General features: G+C 40.0%; 1 protein-coding gene across 1 annotated transcript in view; it reads right to left on the bottom strand.

The window, feature by feature from the left end:
* The window catches only part of ADAMDEC1 (ADAM like decysin 1), a 30,791-nt gene extending 6,976 nt beyond the window's left edge, over positions 1-23,815 (bottom strand). Inside the window, exons 1-11 of the mRNA XM_043989969.1 lie at positions 23,711-23,815; positions 17,599-17,717; positions 15,367-15,443; positions 13,248-13,326; positions 10,966-11,042; positions 9,509-9,689; positions 9,187-9,243; positions 6,520-6,591; positions 4,609-4,772; positions 2,267-2,348; positions 783-913 (exon numbers count right to left, since the gene is read on the bottom strand). Of these exons, the coding sequence (XP_043845904.1) occupies positions 783-913; positions 2,267-2,348; positions 4,609-4,772; positions 6,520-6,591; positions 9,187-9,243; positions 9,509-9,689; positions 10,966-11,042; positions 13,248-13,326; positions 15,367-15,443; positions 17,599-17,717; positions 23,711-23,789 (1,118 nt within the window). The 5' untranslated portion in view covers positions 23,790-23,815. The remainder of the gene's footprint in view (positions 1-782; positions 914-2,266; positions 2,349-4,608; positions 4,773-6,519; positions 6,592-9,186; positions 9,244-9,508; positions 9,690-10,965; positions 11,043-13,247; positions 13,327-15,366; positions 15,444-17,598; positions 17,718-23,710) is intronic.
* Positions 23,816-25,018: the final 1,203 nt, after the last annotated feature.

The raw sequence follows: 25,018 nt of genomic DNA, 5'->3' as shown, positions 1-25,018 counted from the left end.
TATAGCTAGAGAATTTTCTTCAGAGTCATTAAGACCTGGGTTCAAGTCCTGACATAAACTAATTGTGTGAAAATGGTTGAATTACAGTCTCTCAGGATTCCAATAATCCTTGAAAAATGTAAGTTGCAGGGCAGATACCTATCTTCATCAAGGAAGGGAGTTTCTTGAGAATTCCATAAACCAATGAAATCAAACATCTAAAATAAAATAAAGATACACGGAGAGGAATCTGGATGCCTTCATACATCTATAAACTAAGATGCATTATTGCTCTGCATGCTGCCCTACCCCCACTACAAGAAAATTAAGTTCTTTGAGGACAAACGCAGTTTTATTTTTGTATTTTTATCATCAGAGTGAAGTTTGGTGCCTGGTACATTGGAAGCATCTAATAGATTTTTTTGGATTGAATTGATGAGTGAAGAGAAAGATGAATGAACAAATGAATAAATGAATGATTCCTGAATCCTAAACTTAGAGCCTTGGGGTTTGGGGCTAAAGACCACCTAGGGTATGATCAAAACTCCTCTTTGTTAAGAAAACTGGGTACCCAGAGAAGGTAATGACTTGTCCCAAACTGCACACCTAGTAAGTGAATGAGATGGTACTAGACACACTAGACACATTACTTTGGTCTCTTAGCTTCATTCTCTTAGCCTGTGTCATTGGCTGCCTGAGTTCTCTCTCACACACACACATGCACACACACACAAACACACACCACCACCACCACCACCTCCCTTTACTGATTTTTTTTCTTTCTCTCTTTTGTCCTGACTCACGTCAGATACTCGTTCATCACACAGCTCCCAGATGGGCATGGGGTTGTAAAAGGCACATCAGACATTCCGAGGACATGACCCAACTCATGAGACATCACTCCCACTAGGGACACACTGTTTTTATTCCAAGCCTAGACAAAAAAAGAAGAGAGTGATTACTTCTTAATTACTCAACTTCAGGGAGTAAGAAGAAACTTGGTTTGAACCTAGGTTTTCTAACTTAAAACCCAGAACACTCTCCACCCTACTAGGCTATCCTTATTTAAGTCAATCAAGTAATCATTGAGTAACTATTAAGTGTCAGATATTAAGGAAGAAATAGAGATGAGTAAGCCAGAGGCTTTGCCATGAAGCTTGGCAGTACCTGGGCATAGGAAGGAGGATCAAGGGATTGAGCCACAAAGAGTCCAGATTCCCTTTCTGCCCCACCCTGGCTGGATTTGTTTCTGCCATTGCTGTTGAAACTAGTCAGAGTCCTTTAGAAAAACAGGAAATTCTCTGTGAGGCAATATGGTGCTGTGGTGGTGAACTTAGAATCAGTTACACCTGAGTTTAAATCCTGCTACAGGAACTTATTACGTATAGGATCAAGGGCAAGTGACTTGACTGCTGACTCAGTTTCCTCCTCTGTAAAAGGAGGTTCACAATATTTCAACTATCTACTTCACAATGTTATTGTGTTGATCACTTGGCAAATCTTAAAGTGGACTAAAACTGTGACTTGCTTTTAATCTGATAATTGAATTTCCTATCCCAAAGGAAATTCTACTTCCTAAATGAAGCCTTCAATACCCCCCTCCTAGAAACAACTCCCCTTATCTCCCTCCCCTGCTAGTTTTGTTTTGTGCCTTTCTAATGCTCTTATCTTACTCTATTGTGTCCTATAGCTATTTATACAAAGTTGAAGCTAAGACACTTCTTAAGGGCTTAGAATATGGGTTATCCAATGTGTTATAGCACCTAGTTCAGAGCTCTGTATGCAGTAGGTGCTCAATAAATGCATGCAGTCTTGCATGCCTGGATGTGAGGCGACTAATAGAAATAGTAGGGATAGGATCTTCCCTTTTGTTTAATCTACTCATGGCTTTTCTACTTCATACCCTTACAGTTAGCACTACATCAAACTGCTCCAAACCTTGTACCTAGGCTAAAGCCTCCTTCCTCCTTCTTGCCTTCACTTTCCAACCTTCCCTTCCTCCTTTTTTCCTTTCCTTTCCTTTCCTTTCCTTTCCTTTCCTTTCCTTTCCTTTCCTTTCCTTTCCTTTCCTTTCCTTTCCTTTCCTTTCCTTTCCTTTCCTTTCCTTTCCTTTCCTTCCTTCCTTCCTTCCTTCCTTCCTTCCTTCCTTCCTTCCTTCCTTCCTTCCTTCCTTCCTTCCTTCCTTCCTTCCTTTCTTCCACAAATATTTACTGAGCACCTACTGTTTGCAGAACATTTTGATAATGATGGCGATAAACGGCCACTGAGATTCCCACTGTGTACAAACCTCGATCACTGCAACAGAATTTGAACCACACATGGCACTTGAGGCTGCCGACCCCACCTGTTTGTTGTTGAAGGGAATTCCACTGTGTAAAAAGAGATAGATATGTGCATGACCATTCTCAACTCTGGGGATATTTACTTATTTCAAAATTTATTTCAGTAAAAGAACACAGATTCTATGATGACAGGGTGTGATGGGAACATGGAGGTCATTTCATCAAGTTATTTTACAAAGGGGAAACTGAGACCCAGAGAAGGGAAGTTTTGGCTTTAAGGTATACATACATGTGAGTATGTATATATATGTATGTATATATATAGATGAGTGTGTATGTATATACACACATATATGCCTATATCCATATATACACACATCTGTATATATTACACATATATGTACATATATATGGCATATATTATTAGGAAAAGGAAGAGGAGGAAGAGGAAGAGGAGCAGCAGAAATAATAACTCTTAAATATATGGTTCCACTTCTTCATGTTCGTGTTCAAAAGGACTATTTTTCCTGTTCTCTCACCTTCAGGGCTCTATTATATACCTCTGACCCTGATATCTTGGGTTAAATACTATACCTGCCACTAATTGCCTGTATGGTATTAGCTAAGTCAGTCCATCTCCCTGAGCCTCCTTTCCTCGCCTAAAATGGGGTGGTTGGATTAAATGACATCTGAGGGCTCTCTCAGCTCTAGTTTACTTGGTTTTCTTCAACTCTTAAATGCCACTTTCTGCAAGAAAGCACCAGACCCTCACTTGCCCTACTGCTAGTGGCTTTCCTTTGAAATTACATTAGAAATTACCTACTCTGTATATAGGAGAGGAGAGGAGAGGAGAGGAGAGGAGAGGAGAGGAGAGGAGAGGAGAGGAGAGGAGAGGAGAGGAGAGGAGAGGAGAGGAGAGGAGAGGAGAGGAGAGGAGAGGAGAGGAGAGGAGAGGAGAGGAGAGGAGAGGAGAGGAGAGGAGAGGAGAGGAGAGGAGAGGAGAGGAGAGGAGAGGAGAGGAGAGGAGAGGAGAGGAGAGGAGAGGAGAGGAGAGGAGAGGAGAGGAAAGGAAAGGAAAGGAAAGGAAAGGAAAGGAAAGGAAAGGAAAGGAAAGGAAAGGAAAGGAAAAGAAAGGAAAGGAAAGGAAAGGAAAGGAAAGGAAAGGAAAGGGAAGGGAAGGGAAGGAGGGACAGAGAAAGTAAACAAGGAAAGATATATAGAGATCCATTAGATATAGATACAGATGTGTGTGTGTGTGTGTTTCACCAACAATTGCCCCTATTTCTGATAACTCTTTAAGGTTTACCAAGTGCTTTTTGCACCCAACAGCCAAGTAAGTAGTACAGCCATAATTAGTTCTATTTTACAAATGAGAAAACTGAGGCTTACAGAAGTTAAGTGACATGCACGAGGCCCATACCATTAGTAATAGAACTCAGGTCTTTAGTATCTCCTGTTCTTTCTCCTATATAGTACTGCCCATAACAGCATGCTATAACTAGATGGCACAGTGGATAGAACACTGGTCCTGGAGTCAGAAAGACCTGAGTTCAAATGGGACTTCAAACACTTACTAGTTTTGTGCCCCTGGGCAAGGCATTCAAACCTCTGTTTGTCTTGGTTTTCTTATCTACAAAATGGAGATGATAATAACACCTATCCACCAGGGATAAATGAGATAATAGTTATAAAGCACTCAGGCCCAGTGTTAGGGCATAGTAAGTGCTTTATACATGCTAGCTATGATGATGATGATGATAAAGAAGAAGACATAACTGAGGCCCAGCAAATTTAAATGACATTAATTATCACAAAGGTACTAAACATCAGAGGTAAGAATGGAACCAGGTTCCACAACTTCACATTCAATGCTTTTCCCCCCATATTTCCATATCCCCCATAGGGTAATCAATGAGACAATGGGGTGTAATGGAAGAAGATTAGCTTTCAATTCATGGGACCTGGGTTCAAATCTTATCTCTGTTGGTTACTTCCAACATGACTTTGAGCAAGTCATTGAACCTCCCTGAGCCTCAGTTTCCTTATGTAGGATAACATAATCCTGTGGTCTCCCAAAAGGTTGGACACTCCTGTCTTCTGAGCCCAAGCACCAAGAATCATGGTAATCTCACAAGACTAGTCCCTAGAAGTAACTATAATGCCCATTATCAAGGCTCTCTGGGGTCCCACCCCCGAAGAAGATAACATACCCTTCCCATTATTCTTACTTCAAAATCTTCTAAACCCAGAGATGAAAAGCAAATGTCAGAATAACATGCATTGTGAAGGGTTAGAGAGAAGCCCCATAGGGGTTGGGCTGCCTGCCATCTCTGAGCCAGGGTCTCACCTGAGCAGCTGAGCATGGTCATGTTTTCTCTCTCTCCGTCTTTTGTGCCAGTTCAAGAATTTACTGAAGGTGGCATGTGCATTTGATACCACATGAATCTTATTGGTATCTGACCAGATCTCTATGCCCACCAAGGCCACATGAACATCCAAAGTGTTATAGATCTGTGGAAAGAGCAATGATATTTGTGGCTGAAGACTTCTAGGACTAAGAAGCTGGGAAACTCACTTCTTACCACAGATCTGGGCATCTACAAATCATAGGCAATCCCTCCCACTAAAAACAAGCAGCAGGGAAAATGGGAAAAGTTGCCTTCAGTCTGTATTGAGGTAGCTGGCTTCTACTCTCTAAGTGGACAAAGATGCTGAAATCATTGAGTTATTGGATTCTTATCTTTTTTTTTACTGTTTTGGGCAAATTCAACTCCTCTCTCTCTCTCTCTCTCTCTCTCTCTCTCTCTCTCTCTCTCTCTCTCTCTCTCTCTCTCTCTCTCTCTCTCTCTCTCTCTCTCCCCAGCCCTCATTCATGTCATTAATTTGTTTGTTTGTTTTCAGTTACTTACACAGGATGCTCTGTCTTCTATCATGGAGTCTTGGCACTGGCTGTCCCATAGGTCTGGAGTGCACTCCCTCTTTACCTCCATAATACAGCTCAAATGCAACCTTTTACAGGCAGCCTTCTGTGACTGTCCCCCCCCCCCCACACACACACCCATGCTCTTCCTCCCAAGCAACATTGTTTTTAACTCCCTTGGTTAGATTTATATTTACTAACTGTAATTTTGCAATGTATTTGATCTAGCTACTTGTTTTATTTCCCATTGGAATGAATACATATATATTATCCCCAGAGTCCATCATAGCTGTGATACATAGCAGGTATTTAATAAATACTTGTGGGTTAATTGAGCAAAACTACCCAGAAAGCCCTGTGCTGGGTGTTGGGGTTACAGAGGCAAAACAGGAACAAAAAGAAAAAAACAGACCTTGCTTCCAACAGCCAACTTTCTGCTGGGGGTGGGGGTAAAGGAAGAGACATTTATACACATTAGTACATATAAGTACTAATTCAAGGAGACAGGGAGCGCTTTGGGGATGATGCCTTGTGGATAATCGGTGGGCCTCACAAGGCCACTGTTTTGTGTATCAGTTGAGAGAAAGGATCTACAATGTTTAGCAAAACATAAAATGCTACATGAATAGTGCCAATTATTACTGATTATGCTCATGCTTAATAATTGCAATGAGTAATGAAATTAGGTGAATGGGTCATGTCGGGGAGCAGTGCTCACACCATGGAAATCACTGAGAATAGAGACTGTTTCGTCATTTGAATGAAGAAAGCCAGTTGGTGTAGTTGATGGAGCACTGGGCCTGGAGTCAGGAAGATCAAGGTGCAAACCTGGCTTCATACCCTTACTATATGTGTGATTTTCGGCAAGTCATTTAAATTCTGTTTGCCTCAATTTGCTTATCTATGAAACGATGATCATGAAAGCACCTGCCTCCCAAGCTGATTTTGAGGATCAAATCAGATAATATTAACAAAGCACTCAGTCCAGTGCCAGGCACATAGTAGGGGCTTAATAAAGCCTCGCTTACTCCCTTCTTTAAACATATATTCATATTGTTTATCACACTGTCAGACACATCACAGGTGCTTATTAAAGACTTGTTGATATAAAGTGAGTCCACCATTGAAATTTTAGGGTAAAACTGAATGGTGTCTTCTCCATCTTCTTTTCCAGGGATAGTTGCTTCAAAATCCCCTGGATGTGTGATAGGAGACTGAGACAGATACTTTGATTCTATTAAATTATTTTTCTTGGGTTCTCCCTTTTTGGTCAGAAAATCATCACAAAGACCCAGAATTCAATATGGATACAACTTACTGAAGGGAAGTGAAACTCACCACATTGAGGAGGCTGACCACTTCAAAAAGAAAATTTCTTATTGATGTCTGATTTCCTTTGTGCATATTATACTAAAAACAAAATAGGTAAACTCATGATTAACAGAACAATGAAAAGAAGAATGCTGAAGGGGAGTGAGGGATGCTATGGACTACGTCTTCCTATTGTCTCATAAATAAAGTTTCTGCCTGGGATACAGTCTGGCTTCCTCTTAACCTTTGGATCATAGCTTTCTGTCATTCACTCATTTCAGTTGTGTCTGCCTCTTTGTGACCCCATTTAGGGGTTTCTTGGCAAAGATACTGTAGTGGTTTGCTATTTCCTTCTCCAGATTTGAATTCAGGAAGATGAGTCTTCCTGACTCCAAGCCCAGCACTCTGTGCACCGTGACACCTAGCTTCCCCTGGATCATAAATTAAAGTACCATAGCGACCAAGTTGGAAGGCACAGAGGGGTTATTAAGAACAATTTCCCCCTGCTTCCAGCTCCCTCACCTTCCTCTTTTTACAAATGAGAAAACTAAGTTTAAGTTGACTTAACTAAGATTAAGTTGACTTGTCCAGAGTCACACAGCTATCAAGTGTCTTAAGGTCAGCTAGGTAGTATAGTTGATAGAATGCCAGGCCTAGAATCAGGAAGACTCATCTTTCTGAGTTCAAATCCAGTCTGAGACACTTATTAGCTATGTGTCTCTGAGTAAGTCACTTCACCCTGTTTGGCTCAGTTTCCTCATCTGTGAAATGATCTGGAGAAAGAAATAACAAAGCACTCCAGTATCTCAGGCAAGAAAACCCCAAATGGGATCAGAACTTAAACAACTGAACTGAGCAATAGCAGCAGCAGCAACAACTTTCTGACACCAAGTCCAATATCTTTCCAGTCCACCGCACTATATCCTAGTCTTAGGTCATAATATTCCAGTCCCCACACTCTACTGCACACTCCAGTCAAACTGAACTTCTCTTTGTCCTGGAACACACTTTGTGTGATCTCATCCCTATGTTTGTACTGAGCAGCAGAATGAATTGCTCTATCTAATGATTGACATCTGCCCCATACCCCAAAGCCCAAGTCCTCCAGGGAAATCTCCCTTGTGCTTTTCTGTGTTAGTGACTTTTCCCTTCAGACCTCACCTAGAATTTGGGGGGGACCATTCTTGGTAATCTGCGTTTGTTTGTTCTCCATAATTAGCTAAAAATGGAAACTCTCTGAAGGCAAGAATTGTGTCAACTAAACTTTGTATCTCCCTTTTGCCCTTGCTCAACATTCTGGCCACAGTAAGTGCTTAATAATAAATTGTGGTTCCATTTTTGAGCATATTGAACTGTTGATTCTATAAAATTCACTTAAATTTCCAAGTAATCACTATGTTCATCTATGAAATTGGGGGTTAGAATAATGTAAATGTCTCATTCAGCTCAACTTCTATGTATAGAGATGTAGTTTTATTAAAAATTCACTAGTATTCTTGAAAGGGAAAGTATATTTTCACATCTTTGAAAACTCAGAGGCCAAGGGATTATATTTGATTCTTCAAAATATTTCAAAATTCATCTATTAATTAGCCCATATTGCCCACTCCCAAGTTCCCCATTACAGAGATGGATTTCTGTAACTCTCTTGAGGTTTGGAAACAGTTAAATCCTGACCCTTTTACTATTGGAAAGCTGGAATTGCAAGAAACTCTTGATATTTTATTTGTAAAAGAGAGACCAACCAAAAATGATTTTAAAAAACAACCAATAACAGCTCAAATAATGTGACACACTCTCAATTGAGAAACAAAACATCACAGAACCACAGAATCTAAGTTAGAAGTCACTTTGGAGCTATCCAACATAAGCCATGCCTGAAAAAAAAATCCTCTTCCAAGACCCTTACTTTCCAACAGAACATCTAGGTTCTGTTTGAAGACTTTTAGTAAGGGTGATTCCATCATGCCCTTGGGCACCCCATTGCACTTAGTCAGCCCTAATTGGAGCTATTTTGTGAGATCCAGCCTAAATTGGTCCCTTTGCATCAGCTACTCCTGCTTCTGCAACTCTGGGCCAGCCCAGCCAGATCAATCAAATACTTCTATTACATCACAATGTTCTTGTTGCCTCTGCATTCTTCTCCAGGCTAAACATCCCCACTTCTTTCAATTGATCCTCATATGGGAGGAACTCCAAACCCTTCCCTGTCCTCACTGCTCTCTGCTGGAAGCTGCCTGGACTTGAGAGTGAGAATGCAAGCCAGCACTCAGATATGTTCCGTGCAGGCCAGAGTATCACTGTCCTAGAACTTCCTGAGGACATAATGTCCTATAAAGGAAAAAGAGGTGACTTGGTATCCAGAAAGACCTGTGTTCAAATCTCAACTCTGACACATACAAGCTGTGGGACTTTGAGTGAAGGACTTTCCCTGTTAAAGCTCTGGGCAGCTCTCAGACTACACAGATCGGAGAGAAAATGCCAATCTGCATTGGTAAATGGTTTTCCTTTATCTGGGACTTCACTTTAAGAATGAAATCACTGTCTTTGTTTCTATAATCTTTTTATTCTTTTCCACTATTCCTCTCATGAAGATGAAAACATTAAACCTCCTGATTATGCTATCACATGGCTGATTCTTAACGAAGATGCTGGTCAAAGCTAACTAAGAAACATTAATATCTTTATACTTACAAAAGCTTTATCCAGGACCAAGAAAAGCCTGATGTACTTTGGAGATGTAAGGAAATTCTGTTGGTATTAAGAACAATTAAATTGAATGAAAGGCTTACAATATGGATTATTGATATTATGAATACCAATATTAATTAAGAGAACTCTGAGTAACCAAAAAATGAGTCAGGGCACAACAGCCCTCAGATGTCATTCAGATGACCAGCATTTCATAGAATTGCTAGATGGATTATTAAAATAAAACAAAACAAAAAACCAGAGAGGGCATTTTGGGAAGAGGGAGAAGGACACGCAGATGTATCATTATGAAAGGTGGGCTCACTTTGGGATCTGCGATTGCTCTAGGGTTCCGAGTAAGGATGTGCTCCTGGTCTGAGCTCTGCACCCCACAGGTCTGGTTTTCGGGATCCACGTCCTCATATTGCAGGATGGCATGTGCCTCTTGGTCACCACCTTTCAGAGGCTCTATTAGGTAACTTTGATTATGGTGTTTGAAGAAGCCCCTGGGAAATAAGAAAGGAAAGAATGCAAGGCTGATTTCTTTGGCAGAGCTGGAAATAGCAATCCTAGAACTGTGAAGAGCTAGGCAAGGCATCTTATCATATGCCAGGTGCAGACAGGGCAGTTAAACTCTCAGATCAAGTTTTAAAAACTAATTCATTGGTGGAAGAGGAGGGTAGAGAATTCAAAACTTGGGATACAAGGCTTCAATGGAAGAGAGACACTTTGGGGCTTTATTTAAGAGACTCCTGCTGGGAGAGGCTAGGGCTGAGCCTGGGAACAGTTGACTAGGCTCCTGGTTATAAAATGAGGAAGCCATCAAACTGGGAGGGAGCTGTTCATCCTGGCACTTCCTATTTTAGTAAATGATTCCTGATAACTTGCACTGTTTGTTTTTTTTTCTGTTGAATGAAGGAAGACTTGATTATTATCTGTTGTACTCTCTAAATTTGGATCCCCTAGGGCGTAACAGAAATATTAAAATAAATAATATTAATAAATGACATAATAAACAAAACATCACACATATGCTTATATATTTATGTATGGTGTGCATATATAATATAATGATCAGATAATCCTATATTATAATTACATATTTACATGTGACATCCATGTAACATATATTGTGTTATGTAATAAATTATATTATATTTCTATATTTATATGAAATTTTATTTTATATACAATAAATGTATTTACATGTAATGCATATATATTTCTATTTTATATGATTATATATTTATATAGCATTAACATATAGTATATGGCACCCACAGATATACATAATCTACATATAGCTACATAATCTACATTTACATATCTATATACATATATAAATGATATACATATGTATACACATATATACAGCCTACATATACATATGTACATATAATATACATATACATGATGTACACACACACATATATATATAATAAACATATATACATATGTATTTATTTACATATTGCCTTCTTCCCCTGACTCATTCATTTATTCATCAATAAACATTTATTAAGCACATGCCTTGTATCAAGCACTGAGAATACAGTGACAAAAACTGAAAGTCTGAACTCAGGGAGTTGACATTTTATTGAAGAAGACAATATAGAACTATATATAAAAAGTAGAGGTCAGATCTTGGAAGGTGCAAACTGCTTTCCATTTCATCACTGTGCTTTCTACACAGTAGGTGCTTACAAAATGCTTGCTGGGTTGTATTGCGGCATGGAGCAGTGCTGAATCTGAGTGCTGGGGCTCACAACTACACATTCTTACCTAAGCCCTCCACACAGATTGAGGTTGGCAAATGAGTCCTTCTCATTCCGGATGTGACCTTGGTAAAAGCACTGTCCCTAGAGAAAAGAGAAGTAGACTGATCTGTGAATGAACGGTTTTTCATTTCAGGAAACCACAAATGAGAATTGGTAGCCCAAGCTCCTATCTTTATCTGGGCACACAGGGCTGACTCTTGGCCCACAGGGTTGACTCTTGGCCCTCCAGATAAAATGACATCCTCACCACTGCTGTCCATAGTTCCCCCTTAGCCTAAAGCCTGAGCTCTCATGCCCGTGGGAGCCATAGAAGATTTCTCAAGATTCTTCAGGTCAGAATGTCCCAGGGCATTCACATCTATTGCTGATGTTCCAAAACTAAACTGAATGGTTCCAATAAGGAAAATGCATGTTAAAGATATAAGATTTTAGAGTTGGGCCTAAGAAATAGCATGGTATGGTGGATGGAGAACTAGCCTGGAAGTCAGAAAGACCAGCGTGCAAATCCTGCCTCAGACATAGATTGAAAGTAAGATGCTGGACAAGCCCCTCTTGCTGCTCTGGGCTGCTCTGTGGGCAGCTCTTTTTGACCATAAGCTACAGAGAACGTGCCAGCATGCATTGGTAGAAGCAGTTTCTACATCTCTGCCAATGAAATCCTATGTCCTGCTGCTATCCATACAACTAGACCTTTGAGGATATTTAGTCTAACCCCTTCGTTTTACAGATAAGTAAACTGAGACTGAGAGAGGTTTAAGTGACTGATGTCCAAGGTCTCATGGGTTATAGGATAATAGTTTTAGTGCCAGTGAGGATCTCTGAGGTTCAATCCCCATCATTTTACAAAGGGGAAAACTGAGGTGGAAAGAAAGGATGTGACTTACAGATTTTACAGTTGAGGAAACCGAAGCAAACAGAAGCTAAGTGACTTGTTCTTGGTCACACAGCTAGTAAGTGTCTGAGGCCTGATTCGAACTAAAATTTTCCTCATTCCAGGTCCAGACTTCTGTCCATTATGTCACCTCACTGCCTTGCTTTTGAATGTAGGACCACTGATTACAAAGCTCTTTTTCTTTAGAGGCTGTCAAAATGGCATTGTGAGAATTGGAATGGCACCCCTGTTGGAGAGATACTGTAGGGAAGCTCCACCGTGAGGAGAAAGCATGTGATTTAGAGACCATGTGACTTTAGTGTCCAGAAATTACATCTATAGAACCCCCTGTGTGACTTGTCAATCAGAGCTGCCAGCCAATTAGCTTGGAGCTGTGTGTGTATGGACGGCCCTGTTTCCTGTTGGAGAGGAGGCTTCTGGGAGGAGGAACGTGCGAGCGAGCTCTTTTTTGCCTGGGACCTCATGTAGAGTGGAGCTGAGATGCTAGCTCCCTGAGATAGATAGATGAAGGAATGTTGGCCTCTTTCTCTCTCCTCACCAAATTCTTATGCTCCTTAATAAATACTTAAAAGTCTAAACTCATAGTAAAGCTTATAATTTATGGCGACCACTTATTAGATTTTTAGGCAGTCTAGCTAGGATTTTAGCCCCATACAATGTCTTGTAGACACCAGGTTCTCAATAAATGCTATTAGATTCAACTGGCATCTTGGATAGTGAAGAGCTTTTAAAATTTATTTATTTTTACTTTTATGTGGCTCCTTTTCCGCATCTGTTTAATGAGGGAGATTGGAGTCAAGGTCCCTTTCAGATCTCAATCCATAGTTCAATGAAGCAGGCTCTCTCTCCATGGATGGATGACCAAGTACACTCAAAGAATGCATGCTCAAGATAAGACTTAAAACTTGTATACCATGTTCTCATGACAATGTTTACCAGAGGCTTTGAACTATTTTTAATAATCTATGTGGGGCCATCTCTAGTTGTCCTGATCTGTATCTTGCCTCTGCACCCAGATGACTATGGAGGAGAGAGTGAGTTTGGTGACCTTGCTCAGCCCTCCCTCATTTAAATCCATTTCAGTGCAAGTCATGACATTATCCCAATGTCATGATCCACGTCAAGAATGAAGGAAAACCAACAATAATCTATGTAAAAAAACAAACCAAAATAAGTACCAAGAGGACATAGGATCTGTCTGTCTGTCTGTCTGTCTATCTTTTTATCTCTCTATCTCATATCTCTGACCACATCCTTCTTGTTCAAGAAACTTCCTTATTATTTCTAAGACAAAACACAAAATATCAGGAAACGGAGCCCTAGACAGTATACATGTAACTGCCAGTAATGTACAATAAATCCCAGAAGTTTCCCAGATCAACACTCATACCTACCATGACCTGAGGCCTGGTGGTAATCTTCTTTCCATCAGAAGAGTAATATATTTCTGTGTAGTTTGGAGATAGGAGGCCACTGGGGAGAAGAAGAAGCAGCCAGCAGTTACTCATAATACATTCAAAACCAGGGTTAGTCAAGGGAAAATCTGTTCTGTGACTTGTCTCCATGTAGTTTTCAAAGAACCACAGAACCTTAGAATTGGAAAATATTCCAATGGTCAGCTAGTCTAGTGCTCACACAAAGCAAGAATTCTTGCTGCATTCTCCAACATGGGATTGAGTTTGAGGACCAGACATCAAATCTCAACACTCCATTTGAAGCTCACCAGCCTTTCTGAGTCTTAGGGCTCTTCATCCATAAAATGAGGGAGTTGGACTCTTAGATCTTTTCCAACTCTGAATTTCTATCCCCTAGAGATACTAAGTCTTGCTGATATTCTGTCTGTAATATCTCTTGCATCTTTCTTCTTTTCTCTCTGTTCACCACTACTATCCTACTTGTCTCTTCTCAACTGCATGGACTATTCTAACAGTATTTTACTAACTGATTTTCTTATTTCCACTCTCTTTCTTCTCCTATGAATCACCCATACATATATGAAATTGATATTACTAAAGCACATGTCCAACCAAGCCTCTCGCGTTATCAAAAAGTTTCCTTAGCTTCTTATTGCCTTGAAGATAAAATATAGAGCCCTCTATTGGACATGTAAAAGTCCTTCACAATCTGGCTACAACTAATCTTTCTAGACTGGTTTCACATTGCTTCCCCTAATGGACTCTAAATTGTAGCCAAAATGGGTTACTTATGGTTGTCCATATGTAACCTATATCCTGCCTCTATTTCCCTCCATGATGTTGCAATGGTGTCACAAGTCTGCCATACCTCGAATGCACAGTCTCCTAGCTTTCATCTCTTGGAATTCCCAGTTCCCTCCAACACATTGCTAAGGGGTAATCTTTTATAAGAGAACTTCCAGAATCTCCTGTGTTGTTACCTATGCCCCAGACCCACAAGAAAAATTCTTTCATATATTACTAACTCCTCCTATTAAAGGCAATTATTTTACAGACAAAGAAACCATCTTGGCTCCAAGCCACCTCAATGACAACTGAGGATGACAATGAACCCAATTTACATCTGCTTACTATTTTTTTGCTCTGGTCACACAAAAGCTTACTCATATATCCTTAAGTGGGAATCTGACTTCATTCCCATTCCTTTGGGTCCTCTTCTTCCCCTATTCCAACATCTCTTTTTTTCCAGAATTCATGGTATTTTCTCAATTCCTAGGTACTTTTTAATTCCAGTCCCCAGTCAAATGTTCATAATATAATTTTAATAATTAGAACTTGACACTTGTATATTACTTTAAAGTTTGTAAAATTTTAACCTCCTTGGCTATAAACCAAAACTACCCCTTTCCCAACCAAATCAATGATAACTGAGGCTGGGAATGGACCCAATTACATCTGCTTACCATTGTTCTGGTCACACAAAAGCTTACTCAGATTCCCTGAATTAGGCATGACTCCATTTCCCTCCCTTTAGTACTTCCCCCACTTCTCTTTTCTTCCTCTTTCTTCAGAATCCATGATATTTTTTTTCAATTCTCAGGTTCTTTTGGATTCCAGTCAGCAGTCAAAAATTCACTATAATTTAATAAGGAGAAATTGGCATCTGTATATTACTTTAAAGTTTGCAAAACATAAATTGTGCTTCCTGAGCCTTCCAACATGTCTTAGAAATAGACATTATATCTATTGCCCATATTATAGAGAAATAAACTGAGGGTCACAGAGGTTATGGCTTTTCCACTGTCACAAAGGTAGTAAGAGACAGAGACAAAATTTGAACCCAAATCTTCCTGACTGTAATTGTCAAAACTTCGCTTAGAGCTATCTTCTTCTTCTGCTATTCTAAGGCTAGAGCCTCTCCAGGGATCTCAAAGTCCATATTTCTCCTTGGGAAAAAGATGATTATGAAAAAAGAAAGTGATGTCAGGTTTACCATTCACTCTACATAGTTCCTCGATCTTCAGTTTGAAGGCATGTGTTCTGAAATCCACAGTGGATTTTAATACTTAACAGGATCAAGTTAGATGACAAAACTCACTTGTTTTGGTGTAGTTGAAAGACCACATTTTCCCCATTTAATGTAATTTGATATTGCACGTCAGGTTCATATTTTTCCTGGAAAAAAAGGTCACTATTAGCAATCAAGCCAAAAGCTTTTTTGACTCTTCTAGGTCAATTACTGAGACTTCAAGCTGGAAGGGACCCCAGAAAACAACTAGTTCAACAATAAAAAAGCCATTTTTAGGAAGAATCTGTGATTTAATGTCTGACAAATCCCCAGTCTAGAAACACCATTCCTCCTAGACCATAACCTATCAATGACTTAGTACATAAGTGCTAAAGCAGGTTGTGTTTTGGTTTTTTTAAACTGGCATCCCCATGTGGGTTCTGTGAACTTGGATGGAAAAAAATGAATATTTATTGACTGACTATAAACTATATTAAAATACAATTGGTGTGGCAAGAGATTTTTAGTATTGTAAACATTTCATTAAGACAGCTAGTCTGTTTGAAAAATTCTATCTTGAGATTTTAGCTTTACCCCCAGTACTTGCTTATCAGTTTATTCTTTTACCCCATCTGCTATCAGTTCTTTAGTGGGTAAATCTTTACCTTCCCCTTTGCCTTTGGTAAAAATTTCAGCTGTGTCCATCCTGCCTTGTCTTATAAAAGACTTCTGAAAATGCTACTCATAACCCATTGTTTTTTTGTGCACCATGAATCCATGCTCCAAGCATAAAATGAACCAATTATTAAAATGCCTCTCTGTTGAAAAGTATGACTGTCACCAGTACCTAGCGACAAATTCCTGAATACTTTTATTGCATTGATTCCCTTTGAAGTTCTATGTGCTTTATATTATGCATTTAAAAACATTGTGAATATGGATCTGTAATCTTCATAAACTTTTTTTTTTTTTTGCGGGGCAATGAGGGTTAAGTGACTTGTCTAAGTTCACACAGCTAGTAAGTATCAAGTGTCTGAGGCTGGATTTGAACTCAGGTCCTCCTAAATCCAGGGTTAGTGCTTTATCTGCTGTGCCACCTATGCCCCATCAACTGTCAAAGGTGTCTATGTGCAAAAATGTTTATGAACCCTTATGTTAGGGCACAATCTGAGATCACAGTGATTAAGTGATTTGACAAGGGTCAATTGGATATTATGTGTCAGAAATGAGATTTGAACCCAGATCTTCTTGACCTGCCCAGCATTTTGTTTTCTACCCAAGTTGGCTCTGTGTCTCTTATTTCACTATATATATATATATATATATATATATATATATATATACATATATATATATATATTTTTTTTTTCTTTTAGGTTGGCTGGAAATGGAATTCAAGGCAAACAATGTGGTATACTCATGGATTTTGGATAAGGCCAAATGCAAAAGGTTAAAGCTAATTGCATGTCCTTTGAAGAATTACTAGATAACATGGGAGAATGGTACCTAGAAAGTCTCTAGACATATGATCACTGCTCAGGGAAAGTGTATTATAACATGACAGTCCATTTTTCACACTTGGAAAAAGCCTCATTGTTTGATCCATGTAGTTAGGTACTACCTTTCATGATGACATAGCTGCCCTAAGTGAAGAAATAATACAGAAAAGGAGGTAAATACTTCCTGGGAAAGTCAGGGCCCTTTGCAGGGAACTAGATTAGAGTATTTGACCTGTAAGTCAGAAAGACCTGAGTTCTAATCTTTTCTCAATCACTTATAGCTTTATGATGCTGGGCAAATTAACATCTTAGACTTGTTTTCTTGATCTGTAAAATGGAGGTAATTATAGAACCAACCTCACAGGCCTCCTGTGAACACAAAATGTAGACAATGGTTCTAAGGCAGTTTGAAAAATGTAACAAATTAGATCAATGCTAGCCATTGGTGTTTGCCATTTCAAAGTACCTGTTCACTATTTGAATCTGGGCTCAAGTGAAATTGATTGGACAGCACAAAAGAGATGGACATTCGGGACTCAGAAATCCAGCTGTGAGATTTTATCCATTCCAGAAAATCGGATTTGGGAGGGGCTATTTTCCAGTTTTTATTGTTTTTTTTGTTTTGGTTTGGTTGTTTTTTGTTTTTGTTTTTTTGCAAGGCAATGAGGGTTAAGTGACTTGCCCAGGATCACACAGCTAGTAAGTATCAAGTGTCTGAGGCTGGATTTGAACTCAGGTCCTCCTGAATACAGGGCTGGTGATTTATCCACTGTGCCACCTAGCTGCCCCCTAGCTACTCAACAGGGGCATCTCCAGTGGTTACCTCTTTGCCATAGGACTCCGTTGGGTTCTCTTGGATCTGTCTTTTTTGCATGATGTGTAGTTTTTGAGGATAAACTACTTCATACTGTTTGAACTCTCGTGGTCCATTAGTAATCATTGCTAGAAAGGAAGAAGAGACATTGAGTTAAGGATGTGGTGACCAGGTTCCTTCTGAAGAATGGGGGAACTGTAATCCTTCATGGTATGAACAGCCCTTTGAAGATTACAGACACTATCAGTTCCTTCCTCCCAAAGAATTTCAAAATTTCAGGCAGAAGAGGCTTCAAAATTATATAATCTAATAGCTATTGGCAAGGCGAACACATTCAAGCTGCCTCCCAGATTGGATGACTGTTATAGATCAGCATTGTAAGGAGTAAAGGAATATCATCATTATTACAGGTCCAATCACTAAAGAATTATTTTCACTTGGTTTCAGTTTGTTCCTGTCTTAGTAGGGAGGTTTATTGGATTGAGACTTGGGCTCAAAATCAAATCATGTCACCCAGACCTAATTACCTACTATGTGCCAGAAACTATAATAAATGCTGGAGGAGAAAGCAAAAGTTCCCTACACCCCAAACTATTTATAACAGAATTTTTAGTAGCACTAATCTTCACCTTTAATTATTTCCATGTAACATTTAACATGGTTGATCTCCTTTTGAATAACTGAATAACTGTGGCTCACAAGTCCCTGCCTTGGCCTCTCTTGTCTCCTTCCTCTCTATTATGTCTCTAGGATTTCATCAACTCCCACAGCTATGATGATTATCTTCATGGAGAAGTTTCCCATATCTGTCCCTAATCTTTCTCCCAAAGTATAGTCACACTTTACTAATTGTAATTAGGACATCTCAAACTCAACAGGCTCAAAATAGGACTCATTATTGTTTTTGCTAAATAATCTTCTTTTTCCAACATCATTCTCTCAAATCTCAGGCTCAAAAGCTTGGTGTCATCCCTGCATCCTCACACACAGACACGCACTCTCCACATAACCAATATGTTGATGAGCCTTATCCTTTCTTTATAACATTCCTGTAGATTTCATCTTCTCTCTGGCCTCACAGTCATATTTTTTTCATTCCTGAATGATTGCAATCTGCCATAAACATGTCTGTGCCTCAAGTCTGGGCCTCACTTGAATCTACCCTCTGCTCAGCTGCCAAGATGACTTTTTCACAAATTGGGACCCATCACCCCACTCCATGTCTTGATGACTTCTAGCAGTCTCCTAACCCTTTCAGGATCATAGATAGAACTCTTTTCTCTGTCGGACATTGAAAGTCCTCCTTCACTTGACTCCTGATGACTCCCTTGGTCTTCGAATATTTTATTTCCTTTCACATACTCTACAGCTGCATGACCTTTCAGCTCCTCAAACCCAACTGTCCATCTCTAGTCATTGTGTCTGCATTGGCAGTCAGTCATGCCTGGAATGCTCTGCCTCCTCACTTTTATCTCTTGTTTTACCTGGATTTCTTCAAGTTATTGTTTTTCTTTCTTTTCTTTCCTTTTTTTCTTTTTCTTTTTTTTGGGGGGGGGGAGCAGGGCAATGAGAGTTAAGTGACTTGGCCAAGGTCAAATAGGTAGTAAGTGTCAAGTATCTGAGGCCAGATTTGAACTCAGGTCTTCCTGAATCCATGCCTGGTGCTTTATCCACTGCACCACCTAGCTTCCCCCTCAATTTATTGTTTTTCAGTCATTTTTCTTTCTTTCTTTTTGTTTTTGCAGGGCAATGAGGGTTAAGTGACTTGCCCAGGCTCACACAGCTAGTAAGTGTCAAGTGTCTGAGGCTGGATTTGAACTCAGGTCTTCCTGAATCCAGAGGCAGTGATTTATCCACTGTGCCACCTAGCTGCCCACTTTCAGTCACTTTTTCAATTGTGTCCCACTGTGAGCCCACTTTAGGTTTTCTTGGAAAAGATCCAGGAGTGGTTTGTCACTTTCTTATCCAGGTCATCTTAGAGATGAAGAAACTAAGGCAAATAGGGTGAAGTGACTTGCCCAGGGTCACACAGCTAGTAAGTGTCAAGTGTCTGAGGCTGGATTTGAACTCAGGTCTTCCTGAATCCAGAGGCAGTGATTTATCCACTGTGCCACCTAGCTGCCCACTTTCAGTCACTTTTTCAATTGTGTCCCACTGTGAGCCCACTTTAGGTTTTCTTGGAAAAGATCCAGGAGTGGTTTGTCACTTTCTTATCCAGGTCATCTTAGAGATGAAGAAACTAAGGCAAATAGGGTGAAGTGACTTGCCCAGGGTCACACAGCTAGTTTCGGAGACCAGATTTGAATTTAATTCTTCCTGACTCCAGTCTTGGCATTCCATTCACTGAACCATGTACCTGCCCCTATTTCTTTAAGACTCAAGTGAAAAATCTAAGAGGGGGACTCTCCTCCTACCCAGCTGCCAATATCTTCCCTTCTTAGATAACCTTATTTATACATATCATCTCCATCCATTATTTCAATGTGAATTGCTCATTCAAGTTCAAAGCTTCCATTCTTTCCTTCCTTGGCAAACACAAAGAATACTCTACTTATCACATCCAAATGACAGTTTGAAGTAATTGGAGAACAATTCTGCCAGGTGATAGAGCTATTTAATATTTTATTGGTATTTGGTCTTGCCACCGGAGGAATGTCAGAAATTTGATGTTGTCTGTGGATATCTTATGGTTAATAAGTATTGCAATTTGACTCTTTAATTTCAATTTTATTTAGTAGACATAAAGATACATTAACTATTCCAGTGATTTGGCTATGTGGCACAGTTAATTGAGGATGGCACCTGACGTTAGGAAGACCTGAGTCCGAACTTGGCCTCAGATACATAGTAATTGTATGATCCTGAGCAAGTCACTTAATCTCCCAATGCCTTGACTTCCTCAACTACAATATAGGGATAATAGCCTGTACTTCACATAGTTGTTGTAAGGATTAAATGAGATTCTATTTATAAAATGACTGGCACACAGTAGGTGAATAATAAATACTAATTCCCTTCCACTCCATTCCATTTGCTGTATTTACTTAGTATATATTTTCCATGTGGTTATTTCTGTATACACTATTTCCCTGTCCTCTGAGTAGATTACATAGTTGTTACTGGCTTTTTCTTCTATGTCTATCCATTGTTCACAATTCTCATAAACCACCAGGCTGCGATATAAGAGGAGGGAAACAATTCATGCCTCAACTTGGACCTTACAAGTCATTAAAGGGTAAGAGAGTCAACAATTCTTGGGAAGATTTGTTCCCAGAGTCATTCAATAAACATCTGGTAACATTCTAGTCTGTGTCAGACCCCAGGAATATGAATCCAAAAGAATAAAAATAATCTTGGCCCTCAGGGAACTTATCTTCTACTGCAGAAATTGGGGGAAGTATACCCACATAAAGAAATGTAAAATAGAGACCAAAGGAAGCAAAGGTTGACTTGGCCTATAGAGGCCCTATGGCCTAAGGCTGCTCTCAGAACATCAGGGCCACAGTGATGCAATACTTGCTTATTTGGGTGATGCAGACTTCTTGACTGCTTCTGGCATCAGCCTAGGGCCAAAGGCCCTTGTCAAGCAGGAATGAAAATTATAATTCTGGATGTTTCATTGGTTGTACCAGCCTTAGAACTCTCACCTCATCAGTCCCTTCTGCCTCTGGGGCTGTTCTGATTGGAGGGTGAAATTACTCCACAAACTTGCACTTAGAAAGGGCAACAGGACTAGTCATCTCTTCACTTTCCACCTGGCTGCCCTCCTTTGGACCTCCCCAACATGTCTCTCCCCTGGGCACCTTCTCACCCTCTCACTTTTCAGCTTCCTTTTGTGTATTGCCTTCCCACCCCGCCCCACATTGCATTGTAAGCTCTCTGAGAGCAGTATTTAGCACTGTGCCTTGAATTCCTTCATAAATCTTTTTTGACTGGCAGTGGTAGAGGGACAGGGTGCTAGATCAATTAAAAAGAGCGACTATTTCCATCTGGATCTCTCCTCCTTTGATTTCTCAGCAAATATCATGAAACTTGCAGACTTTGAGTGAAGGGTAAAAGATGAGCTGACCCTTTCCCAGTAAGGCATGTTGTTGACTATTTTCTCATGGCACCCAGAGTCAAGGGAGTACACTAAAGATGTTTTTGTGCCCAGGACTCTGGATGTCTTTTCTGAGTAGATGGCTGAGCATCACTCTTCAGGCAGATATGTCCAGCATTGTAAGTGACTTTGTGAATAAGAGAGGATCCTCAGTCTTGGGTCCTTGTAATGAACTGAATGGAAGGAAGAGGAGAATTTATTCATTGGAAAAAATGACCATCAACAAGAGGAAGAGACCAAGCTCCTCCCCTGGCTTGCTAGAAGACAAAAGATTTTGAAGAAGATAGAACAAAACCAAGGAGAAACATAAAATGCCTTATCAGCAGCCATGCAAATGGCTTGATGTGCTGATGACGTTAAAGTATCCGCTTCCTTTCAGATTGTAAACTGTTACTGCATCAGGTTTTACACCATTCTTTCACTACACATTGTGAATCTTTTACTTTTAGTATTTTATTTTGGGTGAGGGTGTGGCCTGAAATACCTGTCCCATACCCCTTTTACGTGTAACTTCATATAGGAAATTGAGTCTCTTGCTACTCTTTTCTTTAGGAGGACATAGGTATGAACCCAAAACAAGAACAATAAAAACAAACAAAAACAAAACAACCCTAAGCTTGAAATATTTGCTCCTGGTGAGGTTTCATGTACCAAACATTGTGAGAAAAGGGAGACTCTCCCCGTCCCTCCTCCTATCAAAGGCTGCTCTCTCTTAGAAATGAATCTGCTCAGGACCAGAAGCTAGAGCAGAGGAGACCTTTAGACAGAGGGAGTGCCTCAGTACCTCCCATCACCTTCAGTGATTTTCTGTTAAATATAAATTATATTAAAATATAATGTAATGGAAATACAATCCAATACAGTAAACCATACCATAATGTACCATTCCATACCATGCCATGCCATACCATAATATAATATACCACCACCATCCAGAACCTCCAAGTTTTCTCCAGGCTAACCATCTTTAGATGCTTCAAGCAATCCTCATGGATGGAAAGGATTCTAGAATGTTTGCCATCATGGTTGCCCTCTTCTCCCTGTTAGCTCATCTATGAGTTTGTTGTTTTGTTTTGTTTTCCCCTCAGGAAGCTAGGTGGTACGGTGGATAGAATGCCAGACCTGGAGTCAAGGAATTCATCTTCCTGAGTTCAAATCTGGCCTCAGACAATTAAAAGCTGTGTGACCCTGAGCAAGTCACTTAAGCCTGTTGGCCTTACTTTTCTCATCTATAAAATGAGCTGCGGAAGGACATAGCAAATCACCCCAGAAGCTCTGCCAAGAAAACTTCGAATTGGGTCATAAAGAGTTGGAAACAACTGAATAACATTTTTCTTTTCTTAAATTTTGATACCAGGAGATGAACACAATATCCCACATGATAACATCTGATCAGAGTAGAGGACAGCTGGACAGATGCCTTTATATTCTGCCTCTTCGTTAAAATTTTAATTTAATTATATACATATATATTATATATATATACACACACGCACATACACACTCATATATATATATATATATATATATATATATATATATATATATATATATATATATTTTTTTTTTTTTTTTGGCAGGGCAATGAGGGTTAAGTGACTTGCCCAGGATCACATGCCTAGTGAGTATCAAGTACCTGAAGCTGGATTTAAACTCAGGTCCTCCTGAATCCAGGACTGGTGCTTTATCCACTGTGCCACCTAGCTGCCCCCTATTCTTCCTCTTTTAAGGCAACCCAAACTCCCATTAGATTTTTGTGACTTTTAACTACCATATTACACTGCTGTTTCATATTTCCATGCATTAAAGCTTTCAGATCTTTTTCAGAAAAAAAAACAAAAAAATCCTGCTGTCTTACTATGCTTCTCCGCCCCCCCGCCCCCGCCTCGCCCTGTATTTGTGAAAATAATTCTTTGCAGCCATGTACAAAACTTTGCATTTGTACTTCTGAAAGCTCATCTCCTTATTTCCAGTCCAGGACTTTTCCAACAAATAGGTTATCCAAGAACTAAGCAAGCTTACCTTGAGTCTGCATGATGAGCCCCAGGGCCAAGAGCAGAAGGCCTAGAGACATGATGTGTGAGGATGAGAAATGGGACATGCTCTCACGGATGGAGCAGCCTCGAGAGAACCTCTGCTCTCTGGCTTCCTCAATTCTTCCAAACTCCAAAGTTCAACTCAGGGTTTCCTTCTCAGTCCTTAAATGCTGCAGAGTTTCGTAATGGAGCCCTTTAGCTGCCTGTAAACAACTGGGGTAGCACTCTGAGTAACTTCCTGACATGAGACAGGACCACAGAGCTGCATAGCTTCAGGCAGAGCTCTTAGTTCAACTCCTTATTTGCTACAGAGAGGGAAACTGAGGTCAGGGAGGGCAGGAAGTGAGCCAATATCTGTAGGAAAACTGGGCTTCTTCAGACAGTTACCAAGCCCCAGGGATTCCCTTACTGAGGCACTATGTGGGTGACAGAGGGCCCTTGCTCTCATCAGCTCTATTGATGTTCCAGAGAAAGTTTTGTCTTCTCTTCAGTGCCCCCTCCCCTTACTGAAAACCAGGTGTCTGGTACCTCATTTTCTCAAGGCATTTTTTTCTGATAACACAATTACACAGTTGTTAGGTTCTGAGGACATAAAACCAAAACAAACATAGAAACAAAATGCCCTGTAATAAAATGTGTCCAATCCAATTCAGTACAAATATATTAAGTATTAACTATATGAGCCACTGGGGAGCCCTGAAAAGGAAGGAAGAAGGGAAGGAGGGAAGGAAGGAAGGAAGGAAGAAAGGAAGGAAGGAAGGAAGGAAGGAAGGAAGGAAGGAAGGAAGGAAGGAAGGAAGGAAGGAAGGAAGGAAGGAAGGAAGGAAGGAAGGAAGAAGGGAAGGAGGGAAGGAAGGAAGGAAGGAAAGAAGGAAGGAAGGAAGGAAGGAAGGAAGGAAGGAAGGAAGGAAGGAAGGAAGGAAGGAAGGAAGGAAGGAAGGAAGAAGGGAAGGAGGGAAGGAAGGAAGGAAGGAAAGAAAGAGAAAGGGAAGGAAACAAGGCAAGGAAGAAAGGGAGGGAGGAAGAAAAGAAAGAAGAAAGGAAAAGGGGAATGTGGAAAGAAGAAAAGGGAGGAAAGGAGGGAGAAAGGAAAAAAAGGAAAAAAGTCTGCTCTTGAGTTTACATTAAAACAAGAGAAAAATAAAGACTGATAAATGGGCAGATAGTATTGAGAGCTTTTGTTGTTTTATTATTTTAATTTCCCAATATATCATAAGACAATGATATTTAAAACATATAGCAAGGGGAAAAATTTTAACAGATCACTTCCTAAGTGTGCCATGCAATTTTCTAA

This window comes from Dromiciops gliroides, chromosome 2, assembly GCF_019393635.1.
Source record: "Dromiciops gliroides isolate mDroGli1 chromosome 2, mDroGli1.pri, whole genome shotgun sequence".
NCBI classification, from domain to species: domain Eukaryota; kingdom Metazoa; phylum Chordata; class Mammalia; order Microbiotheria; family Microbiotheriidae; genus Dromiciops; species Dromiciops gliroides.
This window is presented reverse-complemented; position numbering and strand designations above follow the sequence as displayed.